Source organism: Gymnodraco acuticeps, unplaced genomic scaffold (assembly GCF_902827175.1).
Source record: "Gymnodraco acuticeps unplaced genomic scaffold, fGymAcu1.1, whole genome shotgun sequence".
NCBI lineage: Eukaryota > Metazoa > Chordata > Actinopteri > Perciformes > Bathydraconidae > Gymnodraco > Gymnodraco acuticeps.
The window spans coordinates 463,226-489,980 of NW_022991896.1; the positions used below are offsets into that span (position 1 = coordinate 463,226).

At 39.6% G+C, this 26,755-nt stretch overlaps 1 protein-coding gene across 1 annotated transcript; it reads right to left on the minus strand.

The window, feature by feature from the left end:
* Nucleotides 1–592: 592 nt before the first annotated feature.
* LOC117535560 (ranBP-type and C3HC4-type zinc finger-containing protein 1-like) lies at nucleotides 593–20,612 on the minus strand. The gene is given in 17 exon segments (XM_034200073.1): nucleotides 593–1,775; nucleotides 1,778–1,835; nucleotides 2,192–2,335; nucleotides 3,639–3,737; nucleotides 4,246–4,425; nucleotides 5,272–5,383; nucleotides 11,340–11,500; nucleotides 13,441–13,611; nucleotides 14,031–14,131; nucleotides 14,640–14,721; nucleotides 14,723–14,983; nucleotides 15,869–15,959; nucleotides 16,421–16,562; nucleotides 17,056–17,133; nucleotides 19,105–19,279; nucleotides 19,997–20,024; nucleotides 20,026–20,612. Coding segments are annotated over 17 exon segments (2,178 nt in total). The 5' UTR covers nucleotides 20,301–20,612; the 3' UTR covers nucleotides 593–1,755.
* Between the last annotated feature and the right edge of the window lie 6,143 nt (nucleotides 20,613–26,755).

Below are 26,755 nucleotides of genomic sequence, written 5' to 3' on the forward strand. Positions count from 1 at the left end.
TACAAGAAATTATAAATCTAAAAGTTGAAGCAAATTAGAGGTAAACAATTAGGAAAAGGGAACATGGGTTAAAATATGTCATATGCTTAAATTATTACTAATAAATTGTCTTCCAGAATAACACCAGAACTAAATGTACGGGGTCTGTAGAAAAAAAATATAAAAACAGGAATATATTATTTAAAATAAAACTAAAGCAAGCTCTCAGAAACAGCAAACAAAAATGTTCTGTTGATAGTAAATCATAGCTTGAAGAAAATAGAAATATCTAAACTTCCAACTGTCAAATGATTTGGAAGCCCATATGGGAAATTATTATTACACAATAGTACCATTTTCAAAATGATGTATGTTTTAGTTGAATAAAGTTTACATTAGTATGCAATAATTAAGTTAGCATTTGCATTTTGACATACTATGCATGTCCAATTGTTAATAAATACCTTTATATTTTGAACTGTGACTTTAATGTTTTCAACATTTATTTAAACAGGTAGTATACAGATTTGGTTAGGACTTATAGATAAACAATCCTTTAACTAATTTGTTTCATTAAAGGTATTATTATTGGAGTGAATAAAGAACAAAGACATGTGTGAGTTTTGAAGTGTATTTATTGATAATTAAGGCACAAGTGAACACCAGCGACACAGAGCTGATGTTTGAACACAGGTAACAGTGGAGACTTCTCATGGCTTGTCAGTGAGGGGCAGTAGTGTAGTGGAGGTGAGGACTCAATCAGAATAACATGCATAGATGAAATAGAACATATTACAAATACTACCATGGGTACAAAGCTTTTAAACGTTTAATAAAGCTGTAAGTGTGCTGGCTAACATGCAGCCGACCTATTAAGCTTCCGGACAAAATGAATAAATGTGCCTTCTCAGAAATATTTTCAAGTATTGCAATGAATCGGACTATTAACTTCTATTTATTAATAATATCAGCATATAACACTCAGTACCCTCAGCACCAAAACAGCCTGCTTCCACTCAAACATTAACAATCAAACACATTTCAAACTTCTTTGGTGACAAAGGACACATGCAGTCAGACACAAACAATGTAACGATATATAACTCTATTAACTGTGTTTGAATACCTCTATGGAGAAAATTGCACGTCAAGGACACAAGACAGATTTAGTCAGAAAACGTCCTCAGAATTAACCTGTAACAGCTTTTATGCACAAGAATAAGGCCACAGTTTAGATTCAGTTTAGATGTTTGGATGTTTTTATGTGGGTCTTATGAAGTACTTATCCACAGTCAGTGTATTACTGACAGCATGCAGTTTGGGTAACAGACAGGAGTACAAACAGGAAGCTAAGTAATGAACTGCTGAAAAAAATATATATATCAATATCAGTCTACTAAAGTTAATATGGAGAAGCACCAACAGACAACTCCACTTCATAAATCCAAACCGTCCCTTTAATGTAATGCATTGTAACTGCTTCCAAAACAGAAAAGGACACATCTGTATTGCTTCACTTGCAGTGCAAACATTTTAAAGTCAGAAGTGATCTTTTTAAAATATATATATCAACGTATAATTTAAAAGGTTTAATTAAAAAAATAAGTTATTCTAGTGGCACTGAAAAGTGGTTAGAAATGGTGTCCAGTTATAATACGAGGAACCTGCTTGAATCCACTTTTCGTTTAAGCTTAATCCTCTTTTCTCTATTTTAGAGAATACTTTATTTAAAGGTGTATATCTCAGTACATTTTATAATCTGACCTCTCAGGTTTCTCAGTGGCAGTTCTGACATTAGGATGACATTTCTGATTGTCGACGTTGCAGCGACATCCCCCGCTGGTGTCTCCAGGACCCTTTAAGAAACAGATCAGAATAAGAGGTGACTTACCTTTCAAATAAAACCTTTTTTAACCACCAAGTTTTGGCAGATTTGTATTTGGATCATTGTTCCAGGGTGTAGGAGATCTGGTTTCTACATAAAGGGTAATTGAAAATGTTTTCTCTCAGTGATCCTGCTGTTATGTTAAATGTCTGTTGTTTGTTTTTCATGTATTGTGTCTTGATATTTGTTTGTTGATGTTACACATGGAGCTGCTGTGATGCAAGTCAAATTTAAGACTTGATCTGAACAATAAAGTATTATCGTATCGTATTGTATCGTATCTTATTACAAAAGAGAGATGCAATGAGGAAAGGAAGGGTTTCTTACCCCCGGCCCCCAGCGAGGCCCTCTGGTCACCCAGCAGATCTCAGAGTGACAGACGGTGCAGCGCAGCCAATCACATCCATCCCTCTTCTGCACGATGATGCCACACTGCGGACAGTGCATGGCCTCGCCTGACTGCACCAGGGTCTGTTTGAGACAGAGAAGTGTGAGTGACAGTTTCTGATATGCAGAGATGGCAAAAGTACACACATCCTTTACTCAAGTAGAAGTACAGATACTCGTGTTTAAAAATACTCTGGTACAAGTAGAAGTACTGACTAAACTTGTTTACTCAATTCAAAGTAAAGAGGCTTTGAAATGTACTTCAGTAAAAAGTACCCATAACTAGCAGCTGTTTTAAAGAGTACCTGACCTCCCTTTATATTAATAGAACAATGATGTCATTGTTAGCTAATGAATGTTTCCATGCTGAACAACGGCAACATGACAACGTTTCCATTGGTCCCTCTTCTTTAGAGAAGACCAGGAAATGATGGATACACGGATCGTGTTCAAATCAATAGACACGCAATGACTCTAAAGAATAATGATCACGCATCAAACACACATTCAGACTAAAGGAACCAGCTGTTTGGAAAATGAGAGAAGTAGAAAGTACAGGTATTTGAGTTCAACATGTAAGAAGTAGAAAGTACAGGTATTTGGGTTTCAACATGTAAGAAGTAGAAAGTACAGGTATTTGAGTTCAACATGTAAGAAGTAGAAAGTACAGGTATTTGAGTTCAACATGTAAGAAGTAGAAAGTACAGGTATTTGTGTTCAACATGTAAGAAAGTAGAAAGTACAGGTATTTGGGTTCAACATGTAAGAAGTAGAAAGTACAGGTATTTGTGTTCAACATGTAAGAAGTAGAAAGTACAGGTATTTGAGTTCAATATGTAAGAAGTAGAAAGTACAGGTATTTGAGTTCAACATGTAAGAAGTAGAAAGTACAGGTATTTGAGTTCAACATGTAAGAAGTAGAAAGTACAGGTATTTGAGTTCAACATGTAAGAAGTAGAAAGTACAGGTATTTGTGTTCAACATGTAAGAAGTAGAAAGTACAGGTATTTGAGTTCAACATGTAAGAAGTAGAAAGTACAGGTATTTGTGTTCAACATGTAAGAAGTAGAAAGTACAGGTATTTGTGTTCAACATGTAAGAAGTAGAAAGTACAGGTATTTGTGTTCAACATGTAAGAAGTCAAAGCAAAAAGTCGTCAGAAAAAGAATGGAGTAAAGTACTGATACCAGAAAAATGTACTTAAGTACAGTAACAAAGTATTTGTACTCCTCTACTTCCCACCTCTGCTGATACGCATGAAACGTGATTTTATCCCAGATTGGTTATTGCACCAGTGCATTCATTAAAACCAGTAAAATAGACAGCTTAGAGGAGGTTTTTCTTTCACTTCACAGTTCACACATAAACACAAGTGAATGCAGCTTGCCTTCAGTAGGTGTGTCGTCCTCCTGGCTGCAGAGTCATTTATAGCGCGCGCTGCGAGGTCATCCTGGTATTGCTTACAGTTCATTCCCTCGTGGATAGACTGAGGAGAGACGGGACATAGAAACAAGGAGCTAAATATAACCTCAGTGGAAGTTGAATGCATACAAATAGAAACATTTCTGTCTCTAAACAGCAGTACGCCTGAGGGGATCAGTCCAATTAGAAACATGTGAGTTTCAATAAGTTCTTTCAAAGGGCTTGTTGTTATCAATTAGCTCTGACTAATTTGTTAGAGCACAGTACAATCTTTCTACCATTTCTATTATCACCAACACAGAATATATAATTGTCTACCACTAGGGGTCTCCTAATCAAAACATGACACCATCACAACTAACAAAATAAAATGCAATCTTACCTTGATTACATTTACGGATTGCTCTGGGTTTGAAAATTGTTGGAAATAATGTGAGTATCAAACTCAACAATATATATATGTAACAAAGTCTAGCTGTTTTTCTACTTTGAATGCAGTAATCTTAAACATTGCCCCAGTAAATGATCCAATGCTGTATCATTTGTGTGTATATACTGTTGATATGTCCTACCTTGCAGATGAGGCAGTTGTGCTTGGTGCAGACGGGGCAGTGGAAGACGTTGACCGTGTCCTCGTACACACACCAGCCTGCACAGTCGGGGGTGGCGCAGTGATAGCTGCCCTCGCACCGAGACTCTGCCACCGACAGTCCTCTCTGCAGCCAGCGCTCGTACTCCTCTGCCGGCACCAACTGAGGACGAGGAAGGGATGTAAGTTATGAAGGACGAGTTAATACTAATTTCCACCACCTAGTTTCCGTTCAACATTACCATCACTTCAGTCACATGCTTTTATCACATGGAAATACTTATGTTGATGTATAATTTTTTTGCTATGATGTTTGTATTTTGCTTTTGTTTGCTTTGTACAGCCCTTTGAGGCATTTCTTGTGATTTGGGGCTATAATACATTTTGATTTGATTTAATAATACTGCTAACAGGATTCTGGATTTCAGGATTCTGTGGTTTCCATGCATTGATACATTGTTCTTCCACACATCTTGTTCTGCGCACAAAGGCATTTAAACTGTTACATTCCTTCAGCTTTTCTGTTTAGATTATAGTTAATGTTTTTACATCTAGAAGCTGGGGAGGTTAAGAAACTGTTGCTTCATATAAGCTGAAGCCGCTGAAGTCTTTCCTCATGAGGAGAGGTCAAAGTCTGGGCAGAAAACAGAGCAGTAGCTCCAGCACAAAGTACTTTAAATATTCAAAACTTGACTGGAAATCAACACAAAACAGGCGTAACTCCTATAGTTAATGGAAAACAAGATGGAAAATCTGTAGCCATGTTTACAGCATGCTCAAATATAGTGTATCAATAAAAACACTGCAGCAGCATCAAGAGGTGTGCATTCTTCTTGTAGTGACTAATTGACACCTAGATTCTTGATGTTACTGCTACTTTTCCTGATGGACTAACTCAACACCGTTTTGTTCTCTTTACACAGAAGGAAGCATTCTTTTAGCTACTTCAGGAAAAAAGGCCAGTTGTAAATATGTGGGCGATAAAACAGTGTGTGTTGGTGTGACTCACGGCTCTGATCTCCCTCTCCTGCAGGGAGCAGGTACAGGAGTACGTGTCGTCTCTGTAGGGACACGCCACCTCCGGCTCCTCACTCAGCATGATGACTGAACGCAGGCACTCTCTGGAGACACACATCGAATAATAATAAATAAATAATAATAATGATCACGCCACCAAACACACATTCAAACTAAAGGAACCAGCCTGTTCGAAAAATGTGAGAAGTAGAAAGTACAGGTATTTGAGTTCAAAGTGTAAGAAGTAGAAAGTACAGGTATTTGTGTTCAAAGTGTAAGAAGTAGAAAGTTCAGGTATTTGTGTTCAACATGTAAGAAGTAGAAAGTACAGGTATTTGAGTTCAACATGTAAGAAGTAGAAAAGTACAGGTATTTGTGTTCAACATGTAAGAAGTAGAAAGTACAGGTATTTGAGTTCAAAGTGTAAGAAGTAGAAAGTTCAGGTATTTGTGTTCAACATGTAAGAAGTAGAAAGTACAGGTATTTGAGTTCAACATGTAAGAAGTAGAAAGTACAGGTATTTGTGTTCAACATGTAAGAAGTAGAAAGTTCAGGTATTTGGGTTCAACATGTAAGAAGTAGAAAGTACAGGTATTTGTGTTCAACATGTGAGAAGTAGAAAGTACAGGTATTTGTGTTCAACATGTAAGAAGTAGAAAGTTCAGGTATTTGGGTTCAACATGTAAGAAGTAGAAAGTTCAGGTATTTGAGTTCAACATGTAAGAAGTAGAAAGTACAGGTATTTGTGTTCAACATGTAAGAAGTAGAAAGTTCAGGTATTTGTGTTCAACATGTAAGAAGTAGAAAGTACAGGTATTTGTGTTCAACATGTGAGAAGTAGAAAGTTCAGGTATTTGTGTTCAACATGTAAGAAGTAGAAAGTTCAGGTATTTGTGTTCAACATGTAAGAAGTAGAAAGTACAGGTATTTGTGTTCAACATGTAAGAAGTAGAAAGTTCAGGTATTTGTGTTCAACATGTAAGAAGTAGAAAGTACAAGTATTTGAGTTCAACATGTAAGAAGTAGAAAGTACAGGTATTTGGGTTCAAAATGTAAGAAGTAGAAAGTACAGGTATTTGTGTTCAACATGTAAGAAGTAGAAAGTACAGGTATTTGGGTTCAACATGTAAGAAGTAGAAAGTACAGGTATTTGGGTTCAACATGTAAGAAGTAGAAAGTACAGGTATTTGAGTTCAAAGTGTAAGAAGTAGAAAGTACAGGTATTTGAGTTCAACATGTAAGAAGTAGAAAGTACAGGTATTTGTGTTCAACATGTAAGAAGTAGAAAGTACAGGTATTTGTGTTCAACATGTGAGAAGTAGAAAAGTACAGGTATTTGAGTTCAACATGTAAGAAGTAGAAAGTACAGGTATTTGTGTTCAACATGTAAGAAGTAGAAAGTACAGGTATTGTGTTCAACATGTGAGAAGTAGAAAGTACAGGTATTTGAGTTCAACATGTAAGAAGTAGAAAGTACAGGTATTTGTGTTCAACATGTAAGAAGTAGAAAGTAGCAGGTATTTGTGTTCAACATGTAAGAAGTAGAAAGTACAGGTATTTGTGTTCAACATGTGAGAAGTAGAAAGTACAGGTATTTGAGTTCAACATGTAAGAAGTAGAAAGTTCAGGTATTTGTGTTCAACATGTAAGAAGTAGAAAGTACAGGTATTTGTGTTCAACATGTAAGAAGTAGAAAGTACATGTATTTGTGTTCAACATGTGAGAAGTAGAAAGTACAGGTATTTGAGTTCAACATGTAAGAAGTAGAAAGTACAGGTATTTGTGTTCAACATGTAAGAAGTAGAAAGTACAGGTATTTGGGTTCAACATGTAAGAAGTAGAAAGTACAGGTATTTGAGTTCAACATGTAAGAAGTAGAAAGTTCAGGTATTTGGGTTCAACATGTAAGAAGTAGAAAGTACAGGTATTTGAGTTCAACATGTAAGAAGTAGAAAGTACAGGTATTTGTGTTCAACATGTGAGAAGTAGAAAGTTCAGGTATTTGTGTTCAACATGTAAGAAGTAGAAAGTTCAGGTATTTGTGTTCAACATGTAAGAAGTAGAAAGTACAAGTATTTGAGTTCAACATGTAAGAAGTAGAAAGTACAGGTATTTGGGTTCAAAATGTAAGAAGTAGAAAGTACAGGTATTGTGTTCAACATGTAAGAAGTAGAAAGTACAGGTATTTGGGTTCAACATGTAAGAAGTAGAAAGTACAGGTATTTGGGTTCAACATGTAAGAAGTAGAAAGTACAGGTATTGAGTTCAAAGTGTTAAGAAGTAGAAAGTACAGGTATTTGAGTTCAACAATGTAAGAAGGTAGAAGTACAGGTATTTGTGTTCACATGTAAGAAGTAAAGTAGCAGGGAATTTGTGTTCAACATGTGAGAAGTAAGAAGAGTAGCAGGTATTTGAGTTCAACATGTAAGAAGTAGAAAGTACAGGTATTTGTGTTCAACATGTAAGAAGTAGAAAGTACAGGTATTTGGTTTTCAACATGTAAGAAGTAGAAAGTACAGGTATTTGTGTTCAACATGTGAGAAGTAAAAGTACAGGTATTTGAGTTCAACATGTAAGAAGTAGAAAGTACAGGTATTTGTGTTCAACATGTAAGAAGTAGAAAGTAAAGGTATTTGTGTTTCAAAATGTAAGAAGTAGAAAGTACAGGTATTTGTGTTCAAACATGTGAGAAGTAGAAAGTACAGGTATTTGAGTTTCAACATGTAAGAAGTAGAAAGTACAGGTATTTGTGTCAACATGTAAGAAGTAGAAAGTACAGGTATTTGTGTTCAACATGTAAGAAGTAGAAAGTACAGGTATTTGTGTTCAACATGTGAGAAGTAGAAAGTACAGGTATTTGAGTTCAACATGTAAGAAGTAGAAAGTTCAGGTATTTGTGTTCAACATGTAAGAAGTAGAAAGTACAGGTATTTGTGTTCACAGGTAAGAAGTAGAAGAAAGTACATGTATTTGTGTTCAACATGTGAGAAGTAGAAAGTACAGGTATTTGTGTTCAACATGTAAGAAGTAGAAAGTGGACAGGTATTTGGGTTCAACATGTAAGAAGTAGAAAAGTACAGGTATTTGAGTTCAACATGTAAGAAGTAGAAAGTTCAGGTATTTGGGTTCAACATGTAAGAAGTAGAAAGTACAGGTATTTGAGTTCAACATGTAAGAAGTAGAAAGTACAGGTATTTGGGTTCAACATGTGAGAAGTAGAAAGTACAGGTATTTGTGTTCAACATGTAAGAAGTAGAAAGTTCAGGTATTTGTGTTCAACATGTAAGAAGTAGAAAGTTCAGGTATTTGTGTTCAACATGTAAGAAGTAGAAAGTACAGGTATTTGGGTTCAACATGTAAGAAGTAGAAAGTTCAGGTATTTGTGTTCAACATGTAAGAAGTAGAAAGTTCAGGTATTTGAGTTCAACATGTAAGAAGTAGAAAGTACAGGTATTTGTGTTCAACATGTAAGAAGTAGAAAGTTCAGGTATTTGTGTTCAACATGTAAGAAGTAGAAAGTACAGGTATTTGTGTTCAACATGTAAGAAGTAGAAAGTTCAGGTATTTGTGTTCAACATGTAAGAAGTAGAAAGTACAGGTATTTGGGTTCAAAATGTAAGAAGTAGAAAGTACAGGTATTTGGGTTCAACATGTAAGAAGTAGAAAGTACAGGTATTTGAGTTCAACATGTGAGAAGTAGAAAGTACAGGTATTTGTGTTCAACATGTAAGAAGTAGAAAGTACAGGTATTTGTGTTCAACATGTGAGAAGTAGAAAGTACAGGTATTTGAGTTCAACATGTAAGAAGTAGAAAGTACAGGTATTTGTGTTCAACATGTAAGAAGTAGAAAGTTCAGGTATTTGGGTTCAACATGTAAGAAGTAGAAAGTACAGGTATTTGTGTTCAACATGTGAGAAGTAGAAAGTACAGGTATTTGGGTTCAAAATGTAAGAAGTAGAAAGTACAGGTATTTGTGTTCAACATGTGAGAAGTAGAAAGTTCAGGTATTTGGGTTCAACATGTAAGAAGTAGAAAGTACAGGTATTTGTGTTCAACATGTAAGAAGTAGAAAGTACAGGTATTTGTGTTCAACATGTGAGAAGTAGAAAGTACAGGTATTTGAGTTCAACATGTAAGAAGTAGAAAGTACAGGTATTTGTGTTCAACATGTAAGAAGTAGAAAGTTCAGGTATTTGGGTTCAACATGTAAGAAGTAGAAAGTACAGGTATTTGTGTTCAACATGTAAGAAGTAGAAAGTACAGGTATTTGTGTTCAACATGTGAGAAGTAGAAAGTACAGGTATTTGAGTTCAACATGTAAGAAGTAGAAAGTACAGGTATTTGTGTTCAACATGTAAGAAGTAGAAAGTACAGGTATTTGTGTTCAACATGTGAGAAGTAGAAAGTTCAGGTATTTGTGTTCAACATGTAAGAAGTAGAAAGTACAGGTATTTGGGTTCAAAATGTAAGAAGTAGAAAGTACAGGTATTTGGGTTCAACATGTAAGAAGTAGAAAGTACAGGTATTTGAGTTCAACATGTGAGAAGTAGAAAGTACAGGTATTTGTGTTCAACATGTAAGAAGTAGAAAGTACAGGTATTTGTGTTCAACATGTGAGAAGTAGAAAGTACAGGTATTTGAGTTCAACATGTAAGAAGTAGAAAGTACAGGTATTTGTGTTCAACATGTAAGAAGTAGAAAGTACAGGTATTTGGGTTCAACATGTAAGAAGTAGAAAGTTCAGGTATTTGGGTTCAACATGTAAGAAGTATAAAGTTCAGGTATTTGTGTTCAACATGTAAGAAGTAGAAAGTTCAGGTATTTGAGTTCAACATGTAAGAAGTAGAAAGTACAGGTATTTGTGTTCAACATGTAAGAAGTAGAAAGTTCAGGTATTTGTGTTCAACATGTAAGAAGTAGAAAGTTCAGGTATTTGTGTTCAACATGTAAGAAGTAGAAAGTACAGGTATTTGTGTTCAACATGTAAGAAGTAGAAAGTTCAGGTATTTGTGTTCAACATGTAAGAAGTAGAAAGTACAGGTATTTGGGTTCAAAATGTAAGAAGTAGAAAGTACAGGTATTTGTGTTCAACATGTAAGAAGTAGAAAGTACAGGTATTTGGGTTCAACATGTAAGAAGTAGAAAGTACAGGTATTTGAGTTCAAAGTGTAAGAAGTAGAAAGTACAGGTATTTGAGTTCAACATGTAAGAAGTAGAAAGTACAGGTATTTGTGTTCAACATGTAAGAAGTAGAAAGTACAGGTATTTGTGTTCAACATGTGAGAAGTAGAAAGTACAGGTATTTGAGTTCAACATGTAAGAAGTAGAAAGTACAGGTATTTGTGTTCAACATGTAAGAAGTAGAAAGTACACGTATTTGTGTTCAACATGTAAGAAGTAGAAAGTACAGGTATTTGTGTTCAACATGTGAGAAGTAGAAAGTACAGGTATTTGAGTTCAACATGTAAGAAGTAGAAAGTACAGGTATTTGAGTTCAACATGTAAGAAGTAGAAAGTACAGGTATTTGTGTTCAACATGTAAGAAGTAGAAAGTACAGGTATTTGTGTTCAACATGTAAGAAGTAGAAAGTACAGGTATTTGTGTTCAACATGTGAGAAGTAGAAAGTACAGGTATTTGAGTTCAACATGTAAGAAGTAGAAAGTACAGGTATTTGTGTTCAACATGTAAGAAGTAGAAAGTACAGGTATTTGTGTTCAACATGTAAGAAGTAGAAAGTACAGGTATTTGTGTTCAACATGTAAGAAGTAGAAAGTTCAGGTATTTGTGTTCAACATGTAAGAAGTAGAAAGTACAGGTATTTGTGTTCAACATGTAAGAAGTAGAAAGTACATGTATTTGTGTTCAACATGTGAGAAGTAGAAAGTACAGGTATTTGTGTTCAACATGTAAGAAGTCAAAGCAAAAAGTCGTCAGAAAAAGAATGGAGTAAAGTACTGATACCAGAAAAATGTACTTAAGTACAGTAACAAAGTATTTGTACTCCACTACTTCCCACCTCTGCCTTTCCACCTGTTATAACACATGTTCTCTGAGTACCTGCAGAAGCAGTGCAGACACTCCCTCAGCAGGACCCCCTCCCCTCTCTTCAGGTCCACATAGCAGATCCTGCAGTCCACGGGCTCGGGGTTCGGCAGCAGCTCCTGTCCGTCCAGCAGCACCAGCCGGGCGAAGTTCTCTCTGCGCTCCGCTTCCCGGGCCTGGGGTTATTGGGAGGGTATTTATCATATGCACAATAAACATGGCAATGCACTGAATGTATGCTGGGAAAATATTGAACGTACTCTTCCAATATCAGAGTACACATGATAACAAAGGTATCCCAACTGCAGCTGTGAACATGACAGGATGTGTGATTACCTAGAAGAGCATCAGGACTGTTTGAGGCATATGATAGCTATGTGATTAACATGATGATTCAGCCTCTATGGAGAGAGACATCAAGCATGCTCATTTCTGACGTGGAGCTAATCTGAAGTAAACATTGAATACTGCTTTCTGTTCCTCCATCTTGTGACTGTATAACTCCCTCTCTTGGATATCAGCATGTGAAGGACACTGTTCAGGAACTACTTGATGCTCTGTATGTGATGACTCCTTCCATTCTGGAGAGGATCACAGATACATGGATCCTGAGGTTGAAGCTCAAGCCGGTGACGAGTGAGATTGTTCTAACAATGTGTAAGAAGTATAGTAAGACGCAAACATTGTGTATAAACATTTTATTTCAATGTGATTCACAATATACAGTGCAAAAATAGCAATCAGGCTGATACATTCAATTTAGTGGCAGACTCTTATTAAAATTCATTAAAAAAACACCTGATGCTGATCATGATTATCCAGCTTAATAGAAGTACAAGTCTTTCATGACCTTTATCACCCCTTTATATGTCCAGCAGGCTGTACCAATAACCAGATATATGAGGGCTTGACTCAGGGTTTCACAAGAGAGTCAGACTAAGTGATTTATTTCATTATGATACAAATAAATCCATCTCTCCCAGACTTTTTAAAACTCTAAAATTGCAATATTTGATTTTTTGTTTGTAGGATAACATATACCACCACCTATTTGACCGGTATTAGGTTGATAGGGATATATAAAAGTCTTGTAAATCTCAAATGACCCACATTCAACTTCAGAGTGGCAATAAAGGGTCATGTGCTTTCTAATAGTATATTTCTGCTGAGACGATGGTTCAGGCTGTCAATGAGACATATCTAAACGTGTGTGTGTGTGTGTGTGTTCAGTAGTCCTGGTCCAGGTTAAACAGGAGTGAGTTGTTTTGAGCCTCAGCACTCCTCAGCACCTCTCTTCTCCCTTTCTCCTTTAAAAAAACAGAGACAGAAGAGAGTAAAACTGAGGGGCCGGCAAATTTGAACTTTAATCAATTTCAGACTTTCCCCCTGCTTAGCATTTGGTCCAACGTGGAGCCCTGTGTTGCTTTAAGGGCTGTACTTATGTTATTCCTTCATTCTAAAATGGCAACTAAGATAATTCACTATAATAGTGTAAGAGCTAAACTACAATTTGTGTAATTACATTTTATAAATGTACTTTTTGGTGCTGTTAGATTGCTGCATACGTCTAAATATATGATATGTTTAAATTCGTCTCATTCATAGACTGAACCATCATCTCTTTTGACTAATCAGACATTTACTATTAGATCACATAAGAAATCCTCATGCCAACGTCTATTTTTATGTCTATGTGCTTGAATTAAAAGCACATGGCTCTTTTATTTCCACTCTTAAGTTGAATGTGGGCCATTTGAGATTTACAATACTTTGATATCCCCACCAATTGTTCAATAAATGAAATAGGTGGAGGTATATGTTATCATACAGTAAATACAGATATTTTAATAGATGTTGTGAATTTTGGAAATAACATCTAGTTTTAATAAGTGTCATTTTTTATCTGACACTGCACAAATACCGGGTTCAAACTGAATGCCACCATCAAACCAAGGTTTTACTCTCAGTTCATATAATAATATATTTTATTTCTATAGCGCTTTTCTTGAACCCAAAGACACTTAAATATGGGTGGATGAAGCTGTTGTTTATACATAGAGTGTACTGTGTGTGTCAGACTGAGTGTTCAGGTGTTCAGGTGTTAGTGAGTTTCTACCTGCTGGTACTGTCTGACCGCCTCCTTCTCCTGCTGGATGCGTCTGAGCTCCAGGTCGTCGGGCCGGTACCCCCCCGGAACCACGTATCTCTCAGGGCGGTTGGTGCTGCAGATCTCACAGCCCGGACGCGTGGGTTTGTTGATGTAGGTGCAGGACGGACACGCCCAACCCTGAGGGGTGGGATCAATCAACCAACAACTTTATTAATCCTGCAGGGGGCAATTGGTTATGAGCAGCTTTTGTCATGTACACAGGCAGGAAGAAAGCACACAGATACACCCAGGAGCCTGGATGTGGATCATTCCAATTTACACGATAGATAGTTCATAGCATCACAATAAAGAAGTAAATAAATAATCAAGTTAAAAAACCTATCAAGAATTTGGCAACAGATGAAATTCATGACCTGGAGATTAATTTAATCTGTTGCCATCAGGGCGTAGATATGCTCTCCCTGCTCTTAAGAGAAAGAACATGTGAGAAACATAGCTACCTACTTTAAATGACATATTTGATCAAACATTGAGCATGTCTAAAAGTGTGTAAATAATAAGGTTCTGTTGTTATTAGAGCATGACTGCTCTCTTACCTGTGTGGAGGCTGTGTTGGGGGTCAGAGCTCTGTTGAGTTGAGGCATCTCCATGTTGGCTAGATCTCTGATCTCACGGATGTTCCCTCTCTCAGACCCACCTGAGACAGAACAAAGCATCTACTAAGCAACCAGGAATGTTTCATATGTGTGCATGGTTATACTTTAGTGGTGTTGGGTCACGGTAGGGCTTGAGCCAAGCTAGAGAAGCATATGGGTCGTAGCATTACATTTAAATACCCTGTAGTTTTCAATGTGTTTCAGTGCCGAGATATTGACTTCTGGTGTTGTTGCAGCATCAGATTTTTCTTACAGTATATTATGAAGCGCTTCAGGTCCTTTTTCTACCTACTGCTAAAACAGTTAATGATTCAAAGCGTATTATAGTCAACTAAACACCGAACTAAGAGCTGTAATCTCATGTGTGCCCTTGACATTTAGAAGTAATATACAGGAAATGCAGATACAGGAAAACATTCCTGCCCACTGCAATAACTCTATATAACAAATCACCTCTGGCTGGCAAAATTAGGATCAATAAAGTACTATCTTATCTCTTATCTTATTAAAAAATCAAATCTGATAACCGTCACAAACGCCCTCCCTCACCCGTGCTGCTGCTGCGGAGCCTCGCAGGCAGGGTGGTGTACGGCCTCCGGTCCAGAGAGGAGGGGTCGTTAGCAGAGGTAGCGTTCAGCGGGGGGGTGGGGGGGAGGCAGAGAGGGAGGGCTGAGGAGAGGCAGAGAGGGAGGGGTGAGGAGCAGAGCACTCTCCTGGTCCTGCTGCAGGGCCTGGAGGGAGAGGCGAGCGTGTCGGGCGGACAGGAGGAACAGGAAGGCCGAGTCGTCGTTCTGACGGACCCCGTACGAGGCCAGGGAGCGCTGGTCGCTGCACAGACACTGACCGATCACCCAGCGCTGCACCCGAGGGTGGAAGCCGTACTCCAGGAACATCTGGGGAGGAAGAACAGTGGGGAAGACATTTTAGCCTGTTTTAAATTAATTTGTGATTCTATGAAAGCTCAATATGTCATTTTATGCCGTGGTTTCTCATTTAAAACAACGACAAAAGACAGAGTTTGTGTTCTGAATGTCCTCTTCCACTCTCAGAGTCCACATGATGACAAAGGTATCCCAACTGTAGCTGTGAACATGACAGGATGTGTGATTACCTAGAAGAGCATCAGGACTGTTTGAGGCATATGATAGCTATGTGATTAACATGATGATTCAGCCTCTATGGAGAGAGACATCAAGCATGCTCATTTCTGACGTGGAGCTAATCTGAAGTAAACATTGAATACTGCTTTCTATTCCTCCATCTTGTGACTGTGTAACTCCCTCTCTTGGATATCAGCATGTGAAGGACACTGTTCAGGAACTAGTTAGACCAAATGCTCTGTATGTGATGAATACTTCATTGTTTGTATTGAAGTTTTTACCCCGAGCAGAATTATCTACGGATAACTTCCTCTCCAAAACCAACAGTCTTGTGATTTAACAAGTACAAACAGGGAATGAAGCAGTGTTATGTCAAGCTGTTTGGCTGCAGCTGATGTATCTTTTCAGCTGAGTCCTCTGATAGCTTAAGATCCCATCATCCAATGACTAACATCCTTCCTCAGGTTACAATATAGAGCTAAAAACGACCAAGATCGAAACGGTGTTTGGTGAAAAATGTGTCTTAAAGTGGATACAAAGTCTAATTGTGACAGCTTCTGACAGACCACGCTGTCACATGCTCAAAGGGAATAAGACGCCATTACTAAATAAATCAAATCAACTGGACATGATTATTTCAGGACACTAATAAAGAACAGAAGCATCTCTCAGACTAACCTGCTGTTTCAGTGCAGCCGTCGTCATGTGTGGGAAAACCTTCACAGTGACGCAACACGACGAAGAAGAATCCTCAACAGCAACGACCAAGCTGTCGGATAAATGAGACGCACACAGTTAGACAAACTCTTCCTAAAGATAAAGATCATTTATCGATCCCAATTTGGGCAATGTTTTTCGTCAGCCGGTTAAAACAAGGCAGTGCACGTCATTTGAAAATGAAAAATAGTAGAAAATAAATAAAACTGAGATATACACATCTCAGGATATAACATCTTTAAATATGACATTATTGAGCCATGGAAGGTTAAAGTGAAAAGAGGAAATGTTGAATATGGTTAATCTATTTGGAGTAAGCTGTACTCTGCTCTGTTTGTGGATGTGCTTTTATTGTATTTTGTCAAATCTAACGTTCTACTAACGGCACACTTTTTTATTTTTTTTATTTATTTTCAGCATTATGTTGCAATCTGCCATATGTCTAATGTTGGGGAATGTTCGGTTGTGTTTGTGTCATGTGATAATAACATTATTATCCATTAATCTGCCTACTTGATTTCATTGTCCTCAGCGTCTCGGGGGGTCGGTTGGATCTTCAGCGCGGCGTGTTGTCGGGCGAGCGTCGCAGCGCAGAGCGACGCAGACTGCATGTCGCCTGCCTCTATGGCTCGAGTCAGCTCTAGGCAGGTGTCCTCTACAGATGGATACACACACACACACACACACACACACACACACACACACACACACACACACACACACACACACACACACACACACACACACACACACACACACACACACACACACACACACACACACACACACACACACACACACACACACACACACACACACACACACACACACACACACACACACACACACACACACACACACACACACACACACACACACACACACACACACACACACACACACACACACACACACACACACACACACACACACACACACACACACACACACACACACACACACACACACACACACACACACACACACAGGTGAACACAGTGTGCAGAGGATGTTCCCATACCTCCAAACAGCCACTAGAGGGCTGATTCAATGAATGAATGAAAGGAGTGAGGGAATCAGGGAATTAGTTACATCACATCTAAAAGAAATCAATCAGATAATACTTTATATTAATTAAGAGTTCACACCTGTTCGTTGCAAGGCTGTTGTTTTTTCAAGTTGGAGCTCATCGGGGGGGCGCGGTGGACTGTAGTGTTGAGGGGCGACTGCCAATGAGAAGAAGAGATTTAGATAAACAAATCAAAAAGACGCACTAATCAACTGATTCAGATTCTACAGAAACATCTCTTCTACTGTCAATTTGTAACAAAGATTACATCGTTTTTTGACATTTAAATATGAAAAAGGCACTTATTAACCAGACTCTTCATCTACACAGTCAAGGTTTTAACATATTTTATTAGAACAGTCAGCAACATAGTCAATAACACGGTAAATATTTATGTCTGATGTTATTTATTAAGGTTATTTAAATGCTAAGTTAATGAAATGTATGGGCATGAGTTTGTAATGCAGCCACGGATAATGAATTTAATATTTATCCATGGCTCAGGTTTATCATTCCATTAACTTTCTTACGCCTTTCTTTTTTTACTTTCCCATGAATGTAATTGAGTAAACAAGGGGCGAGTTTGTGATTCAGCACAGAGCAACTAATTGATATTCCCCCTGAAACCACAATATGGAGCTTGTTTACAGTGGTTGCGATGGACTGTAGAGAAAAGCTCTTTTGTTCAAATAAATAATGATATAACCGGCTGGATTCATCACGCTGAATTAGCATGAAGTATTTCGCTAAAGGGAAACATCATTACTCCGAATCACAGACAACAGGGCTTTTCCTGCATGTTCCTGCAGTTTTGCTCACGAATATCTACATATCCACACCCTCCATTCTGCTGTGGTTGTTAGAGGTGGGAAGTAGTGGAGTACAAATACTTCGTTACTGTACTTAAAAGGTCCCATGCCATGGCCATTTCTACTGATCATAATTCCATTGATGAGGTATACTAAAATAGAGTTATATTGTGCAATGTTCCAAACTCACATTGGTTTCTCACACAGCATCTCTGTATAGTATGTGTATTAACTCTCTGTCCTAAACGGCTTGTTGGAGCTCCTGCCCCCCCCCCCCCCCCTATGAGCCCAGTGGCCGTCTGCGAGACAGCGAGACACAGCGAAACCAGCCCGAACACACACACACACACCCGCAGCCTGGCTGGGAGTTTGTGTATGTGCTCACAGCCTTCTCACATTTTCCAAACAGCTGGTTCCTTTAGTCTGAATGTGTGTTTGATGCGTGATCATTATTCTTTAGAGTCATTGCGTGCCTATTGATTTGAACACGATCCGTGTATCCATCATTTCCTGGTCTTCTCTAAAGAAGAGGGACCAATGGAAACGTTGTCATGTTGCCGTTGTTCAGCATGGAAACATTCATTAGCTAACAATGACATTATTGTTCTATTAATATAAAGGGTCAGGTACTCTTTAAAACAGCTGCTAGTTATGGGTACTTTTTACTGAAGTACATTTCAAAGCCTCTTTACTTTCACTTGAGTAAAGAAGTTTATGGCGCATTTCCACTGCAACGGGGTAGCCCCGTTTAAGCGTCCCTAGCGTCCTCGCTCAGGCCTCGGGCATCAATGAGATGTAGGAACCTCGTCACCTCCTCGGTCGACCACGGTGTGCTTTTCTTATTAGACGTAGCCATTTTTGTAGCTCATCCGTTTACAAAATGCTGTTTATAAAAATGCTGCAAGCTTGCTTCTAAATATATATGCGACGCTAGGGATGAACTTGCGCGCAATCTTGTGACGATTCTCTCTGACCAATCAGCAGTCGAGAGTGTTGACGTCACTAGTTCAGCCCTGGCCCTGGTCTGATAGAACCACGATTTTATGGGGCCGGAAAAAGAGGGAAAAAGTACCCGCTAGCCGGTACTAGGCTATATGGAAAGGCCACCAAAAACTGGCCTGGCCGCTTGAGGACGGTTAAGGACGCTTAAATGGGGCTACCCGCTGCAGTGGAAATGCGCCATTAGTCAGTACTTCTACTTTCACCAGAGTATTTTTAAACACGAGTATCTGTACTTATACTTGAGTAAAGGATGTGTGTACTTTTGTCATCTCTGGGTTGTGATCTAAGGAGCAGAATTTGGCAGGAAGGACACTGACCTCTGTGCGTCTCCCTCAGTGATGACAGCACCACCGTGGCCCACTCCTGCGCCTCCACCTCGCAGCGGAAGTTGAAGCTGATGCGGTCATGAGGAGGCGCCGCCAGACTCAGCTCGTGGCACTTTGGTGACTTCACCTCATACTTCACGCTCCTCAGATCAAACTCTGTGATGGTCTGGGAAATGAAGAAAGGAAAGCAAGAATGAGACGAGATGAGGTAGGAACAATTTATGAAGGTTAATGAATCCCCAAGGTTCAAAGAGTGGCAATTATGTTGAGGTTATGCATGTTACTCTGAATATATGTAAGTGAAATAGGATGTTATGCCATGTCGAGGGCCTTTCTAATAGAGGGAAACATAAAACCATTGTTGTTTAAGTCATATGTATGTTGCAAATCTTATAAATAAATGTGCTGAATCAAATCCACCACAATATTTAGGTTTTATAAACAAGCCAAATCATGTTGGAAACTACAGCCTTAGACAGTTCCCATCAACATTTGGTTTTATTTCACAATATTTCCACACACCATATTTGTGGGATGTTTTACCAAAAGTACTAAAGCCTAAATGTAGAAATACTCTTAGGTAAGTCCTGAATTCAATGTGTTAGCCAACTACAAAAGTGTAAACATCTATATAGTTAAGAGTAACACAAATAAAAGTACTTATTATGCAGAATCTCCAATTTCCACATTTGGGATCAATAAAGTACATATCTAATCTAAATAAACTTAACATGTAGTATAAAAAACACAATATTGACCTCTGACAGATGTAGTGGAGTAGAAGTAAAAGGTAGCATTACATTTCAATGCTGAAGTAAAGTACAAGGACTTCAAAATTGTTCCTTACTTGAGTGTATAGTGTTACATATGTCCCTGAACTCACCACGCTGCGGCCGACCCCCCCCGCTCTCCTGCTGGAGCGACAGCCGGAATTCCCCGGACTTCCCCGGGTCCATGCTGAGCTGCAGGCGGAGAGACATGTCTCCTGCCCCGGGGAGACACAGGGGCCGGATCCCGGAGTGACACACCGACACCCGGACCGACGCGAGGACGGTGTGGCAACCGGTCTGAGGGTGCTGGGCCCCGGCATGGAGACCCTGGAGGGCGGGGGTCTGGCCCTGGGTCTGGCCCTGGGTCTGTTGGTCCTGCGTAAAACCTGGTGCCCAACCGCCTGAAGTCAGAGACATCCTGGCTGTAGACACACAGGGTCCGGGTGGTTCAGCCTGTCGATGGTTGCCCTTTTAACGACATTTTTGTCAACATTTCATATCCACACTCACAACAGGAAGCAAAGTATCCGTGACGTCTCTGTCAGCTGTTCCTTCCGAAGCTCAAAGGTTTCTCTTCCTTCCTTTCGGCTTTATTTAGTGTTTCGTTTCGCTTTAACAGTATTTCTCGGGGTATTCTACACCTGTAAACATGGAGGTTATCAACAGTAGTTTCACTCACACACTCACTGGTGTTGTTTGTGCGTAAAGGCTTTCACTTCCCACTGCGCATGCGTCGTGGGCTGACGTCAACTCTTGTAATATTCATGAGGGCATGACCCTGATCACAGGTGGAAGAAGTACTCAGATATTTAAATACAAGGAGTAATACCTACTTCTACCACATTGTAGAAATACTCTAACACAAGTTAGTGCAAAAAAATAAGCATCAAAATATAATTAAAATACTTTCTATTCATTATGCGGAATGGCCATTTCCCCCAAGATCATGCATCACTTATTTATAGTAAGTGATGCATAAGTGTGTATATCATTTTAATTTTGCAGCAGTTAAAGGTGGAGCTAATGACTTTTTATACTTCCAAGGTGTTTTAACCCATAATATTACATCATAGTTTATTAGTTGATTAATATTTTGCATTTAATAATATTGACCTGCAACAAACTAGTAGGCTGAATAACACTAACACATATATGTAGAGTAAAAAGGTACAATATTGGCTTCCACATTGTAGTGATAAAGTGGTTTAAATTAGCATTAATTTGCATTAAAACTTCATTTTAGGCAGGTATGTTGTTGTGTACATATTTTACCACAAGAGGGCAGCAAAGCCAAAGTCTTCTCACTTCCCTACCTAAAGATTTAGCTGACATTTGATATTTATATTATGTTTTTAATTACGTGTGTTGTATACATGAGTATTTCTATAATCTAATGTGTCCTACATATTCAATACATTTAAAAAAGCTATACTTTATTATTAAAACACAGTTATACTTAATTTAGACAACTGTAATTTACTAGTACGTTGATCCAGGTCGGAGCAGGGTCTTCTCACCTGCACAGTACTAGTTAAAGTAGCAGACCTGTGTGCCGTGAGAGATCCTCTTTCACTCTGTTTCATTATCTTTGAAAAGGTGACAAAAAGCCATGGTGTCGTTTCATTCTGTCGTGAACATGGCCTTATTCACAAGCAGCTCATTTTGACCTGTGGCCGGTTGTTGTTCCTGACAACATTAATGATGGCTGCATTATATTCAGGTGTGATTGGAAAGTCATTGAGTCATTTATTAAGTTAGGTTTTTAAACTTGTGTTTTTATTTTCGTAACAGTTATGAGGTGAGACTCGAACCCACAATCCACAGCTTCGGAGGCTGGTGTCCATTAGGCAATCAATCACTTTCTTGGTGGATTTTGGTCCATCATTCAATTATTTATACACACAGGAGATTTAATGAATACTTATCAACCCTAAAAAACACAAGACAAACCTGTATTTGTACCTGTAGGGAAATGCAGGTGTCAAAGTAGCTACAATACTACGATTAAAAACACAATTACAGGTACTAAAAACTAGTAAACATGCAATCTAAATGCTTTTTATTTGAGTTCTAAATGAAATCCTTTGCCAACAGGAAACCCTAAAAGAGACGTCCCTGCTGGCTGACTAAAAAAGAGGGTCACCCAAACATGGTCAGTGAACGTCTCATCCCACACACTCTGTGGGTTTTTACGAGGTAGATAACAAAATATACTGTAGCACGTACAGGGAATGATTTAGACCTCACAGCTCGGCCGGAATAAGATGTTAATCATTCTGCCTGCAGGGCTTTTCTCAATCAATGCCTCATTCATCACAACCCTGTCCTGCAAGATAAGGAAGCATCTTTGGAGGTTTTTCTTTCTACAAATGAAACACCTTCACTGAGTTGCTTTTTATAGATATATCAGTCACAATTCCTTTTTGTTCACAAAGTGTAATGAAGCAGGAGAGCGTCGCTGCCCCCCTGCTGTGAGGCATTGATGATCCTCTGAGAGCACGAAGCCTTTCAAACTGTTCTGATGAGAGCGTGACGACATGGTGACACGTCAGAGGCGGCGTTATTACAAAAAGGGCAAATCTTGAAATGTGGACAACGTTGAGGTTTATTTTAAAATCAAAAACAATGATTCAGTGACATTAGAGCAGGAGGTTTACGCAGCCATATGCACAGGATACAAACAATATTGCAATTGAGTTTGTTTTCACGGAAGAGGATCAGCGCCACATGTGAAAATTATAAAAAGTATTTCTTTGAATTAGAATTCTGAGACATCAAGTGGCTTCACCTTAACACATTTCTGAGGTGGCGTTATAATATTAAAGACCAACATATGGGAAAGCATGTGTTTTTCTTTATCAAATATGGTGAATTTATAACAGAGATTATTCAAGAACCATATGCATAAACACAGGTTTAGGATGAATATAACCATATTCTTATTCATATTGTTTTTAGGGAAGACCATGGAGAAAAATACATTTGTTCTGTAAAGTCAGAGTTCAACCAAACTCAAAAACATTTCTGAGGTATCATTATGCAATCTTGAAGGCAACATGTTGGACAATGTGGACCAAAGTGTATTCTTAATAAATGTTATGAAGGACCCAAATGCAGCACTCGAGAAACCACGGAGTATTGGTAATGTACTTCGTTGGTAATAATACCAGAGCAGAGGAATACCGGATGATGTACAGGCAAACGAACCAGAGGACAGCGGGCAGAAGGTGAGTCAGGGCCGGGCAGAGGGTCAGGGAGCAGGCGAGGCAGGATAGTCCAAGGACAGGCAGGGTCAGGGAGCAGGCGAGGCAGGATAGTCCAAGGACAGGCAGGGTTAGGGAAGCAGGCGAGGCGGTCAGCGTAGGTAAGGCAGGGTTAGGGAGCAGAGCGAGGCCAGGATAGTCCAAGGACAGGCAGGGTTAGGGAGCAGGCGAGGCAGGATAGTCCAAGGACAGGCAGGTTAGGGAGGCAGGCGAGGCAGGATAGTCCAAGGACAGGCAGGGTTAGGGAGCAGGCGAGGCAGGATAGTCCAAGGACAGGCAGGGTTAGGAGCAGGCGAGGCAGGATAGTCCAAGACAGGCAGGGGTCAGGGAGCAGGCGAGGCGGGGTCAGCGTAGGTACAGGCAGGGTACGGGAGCAGGCGAGGCGGGTCGGCGTAGGTACCAGCAGGGTTAGGGAGCAGGCGAGGCAGGATAGTCCAAGGACAGGCAGGGTCAGGGAGCAGGCGAGGCGGTCAGCGTAGGTACAGGCAGGGTCAGGGAGCAGGCGAGGCGGTCAGCGTAGGTACAGGCAGGGTTAGGGAGCAGGCGAGGCGGTCAGCGTAGGTACAGGCAGGGTCAGGGAGCAGGCGAGGCGGTCAGCGTAGGTACAGGCAGGGTCAGGGAGCAGGCGAGGCAGGATAGTCCAAGGACAGGCAGGGTCAGAACCGGGTAAGCAATCTGATAACAAACGCGTGAAAGACATGAAGGCAAAGTAGGATCTGGCAACGGGTGTGTGTCTGGTGAGGGTTTAAATACTGGCAGTAAAGCTAATGGAAGCAGAAGAGTAAGAGAGTGAGCAAAAACGTGTGTGTGGTTAACAGGTGAGACAGGTGAATGGAAAACTACTGGTGAATGATGGAGCAGACTGTGACAATAAATCAAATATGGTGATTTATTGAGTTTAATCATTTTATTTTACATATGGCCTTGAATAATCATTGCTTATTCAAGGCCATATGTAAAATAAAATGATTTCATTTTAAGGAGGAGATTTAGGGCGACTCTGTACCGTCAGACAAAGAGCTCAAAGTCTTGTTTTTACATGTGGCCTTCATCCTCTTAACCCTCCTGTTGTCCTCGGGTCAAATCTGACCGATTTATTACTTTCATCAATCATAACTTTTTTGTTTTACATTCGATTGCATTAAGGCTTTATGATGTCCTTCACAGTAGACATTTGAACATATACAATTGCTGATCACCACTTTCATTGCATTCTGGATGATTTAGTCAACTTTGTAACACCATGGTGCTCCCTAACCCATGGTGCTCCCTAACCCATGGTGCTCCCTAACCCATGGTGCTCCCTAACCCATAAAGAAAAGGAATTAGTAACCATCCGGATCAGATCTCAGATCACACACACACACACACACACACACACACACACACACACACACACACACACACACACACACACACACACACACACACACACACACACACACACACACACACACACACACACACACACACACACACACACACACACAACACACACACACACACACACCATGTATACATCACTTCAGGGGACATTACATTGATTTACATGCATTTCCTGGAGACTTATCCTAACCTTAACCATAACCAACACATGCCTAACCCTTACCCTTAACCTAACCAAGTCTTCACCCTAAAAATAATGATTCCCCTCATGGGCACCTCCATTTTGTCCCCATAAGGCAGGCGGGTCCCCACACGTGACTATGTAAACAGATTTAGGTCCCCACAAGTATAGTAATGCTAGGCCACACACACACACACACACACACACACACCACACACACGCGCACATACACACACACCACACACACGCACGCACACACGTCCCGCTCTTATGTGCCCATCCCCCCACATGGATCACACCTGGCACACACAATACATGTTCAGTGTCTATTCTTTGTATATTTACTGCAGTTGTTCATGTATACCAGTAGTCTGATACACTATGTACAGTTTGAAAGGGTGTTAAATGAAATTTGGTGATTAATGGCTTTTGTGTTAATGTAATAGCAGTTAAAACAGGACCGGAGAAATGTTACCGCGAACACCAAAGTAAGGGGGGGAAAACGAAGACAATCGGAGGGTTAAAACATGTTAACTCTATGTGTCTCTTCCTCTGGTTTTCAAATAAAGGCTCCCTATCATAGCTCAGCCTCGTTAGCTCCGTTAGATGAGGATTCGTCCGTGTTGGGGTGTGATTACACTTCCGCAGGTATTCCTCTCCTCATTATTACTCTCCCACAGGCAGGCTGTGTCTCAGAGCATCTGATTGATTGATTGATTGAAAAGTTTATTAACAGCTTGTATATTGGGTACAGTACAGTACAGCTCAAAACATACAATTGTTAAGGGGATGCAGACCAGAGAAAGACTTTCGTCTTGTTTACATCAGGGTCCCCCATTTCCAATTCATCATGTCATATAAGACATATTTGACATACAGATGGCTTATTTACAATTTACATACAGGTGGTTTTTTACATACAGATTGCTTATTTACAATTTTCATTTTAGATTTCGTTCTAATACATCCTAACCGGACATTTAAGACATACCAAGTCTACAGATATACAGTTAGTAACAGAGTCTAAAATGCGAGTATATACATAGATGGGGGGGGGGGGGGAAGCTGTCCATTGAACGACAGGTTGAGATTTGTACCATTACCGGGGCCAGTTTTGCAATGCTCTCCCCCGAAGGTGCTCTTTAAGAGAGGTTTTGAAGGTAAGTATAGTTTTACTTTCCTTTACAGTTGTGGGAAGAGCGTTCCACCTTGATGTGGCATAATTGCGAAACGTGTATTCCCCCTTTTTTGTGCCAAATCTGGGTTTCACATGATTTGTGGAGCTCCCTCTGGTGTTATGATCATGGTATTCCTTGACCTTTGGGAAGAATTTTGACATGTACATGGGTACCATAGAGGTGTAGTGGATCTTGTAGACCAGGCCCATTGCAAGTAGCTGTACTCTGTCGTCTACTCTAAGCCATCCTAGGTTGTCAAAGTGGGCAGAGGTGAGGTGGGTTCTAGATGAAAGGTCAAGCAGTAGTCTGACCAGTTTATTTTGCGATGTTTGAAGTTTTATTTGTAGCGCCTTGGAGGTGCTATGGTACCATGACGTGCAAGCATAGTCATAGTACCCTTGAATGAGTGCTCCTGCCAGAGTTTTCAGGGTGTTTTTGTTTACCAGAGAGGAGATCCGGTATAGGAATCTAGTTCTTTGATTGACTTTTTTTATTACATTGGATGCCATTTTGTCACAGGAGAGGTTTGCCTCAAGAATAGATCCTAGGTATGTAATTTCCTTCTTACTTGTGACAATAATGTCGCCCACTGCAACTGAGAAGTCGTCGGATTTGCTGAGATTATGTTTCGAACCGAAGAGAATGGACTCTGTTTTACCCAGGTGTAATGATAATTTATTATCGGCGAGCCAGGTGCAGATTCTGCCGAGCTCGGAGCTGAGGGTTTTTTCAACCTGCAACCTGTTCCTGTCAGAGACCAGCAGGGCTGAGTCGTCCGCGAACAGGAACAAGTTGCAGTCACATGCTGATGACATGTCATTTACATAAATTAGGAACAGTAATGGACCTAATATGCTTCCTTGT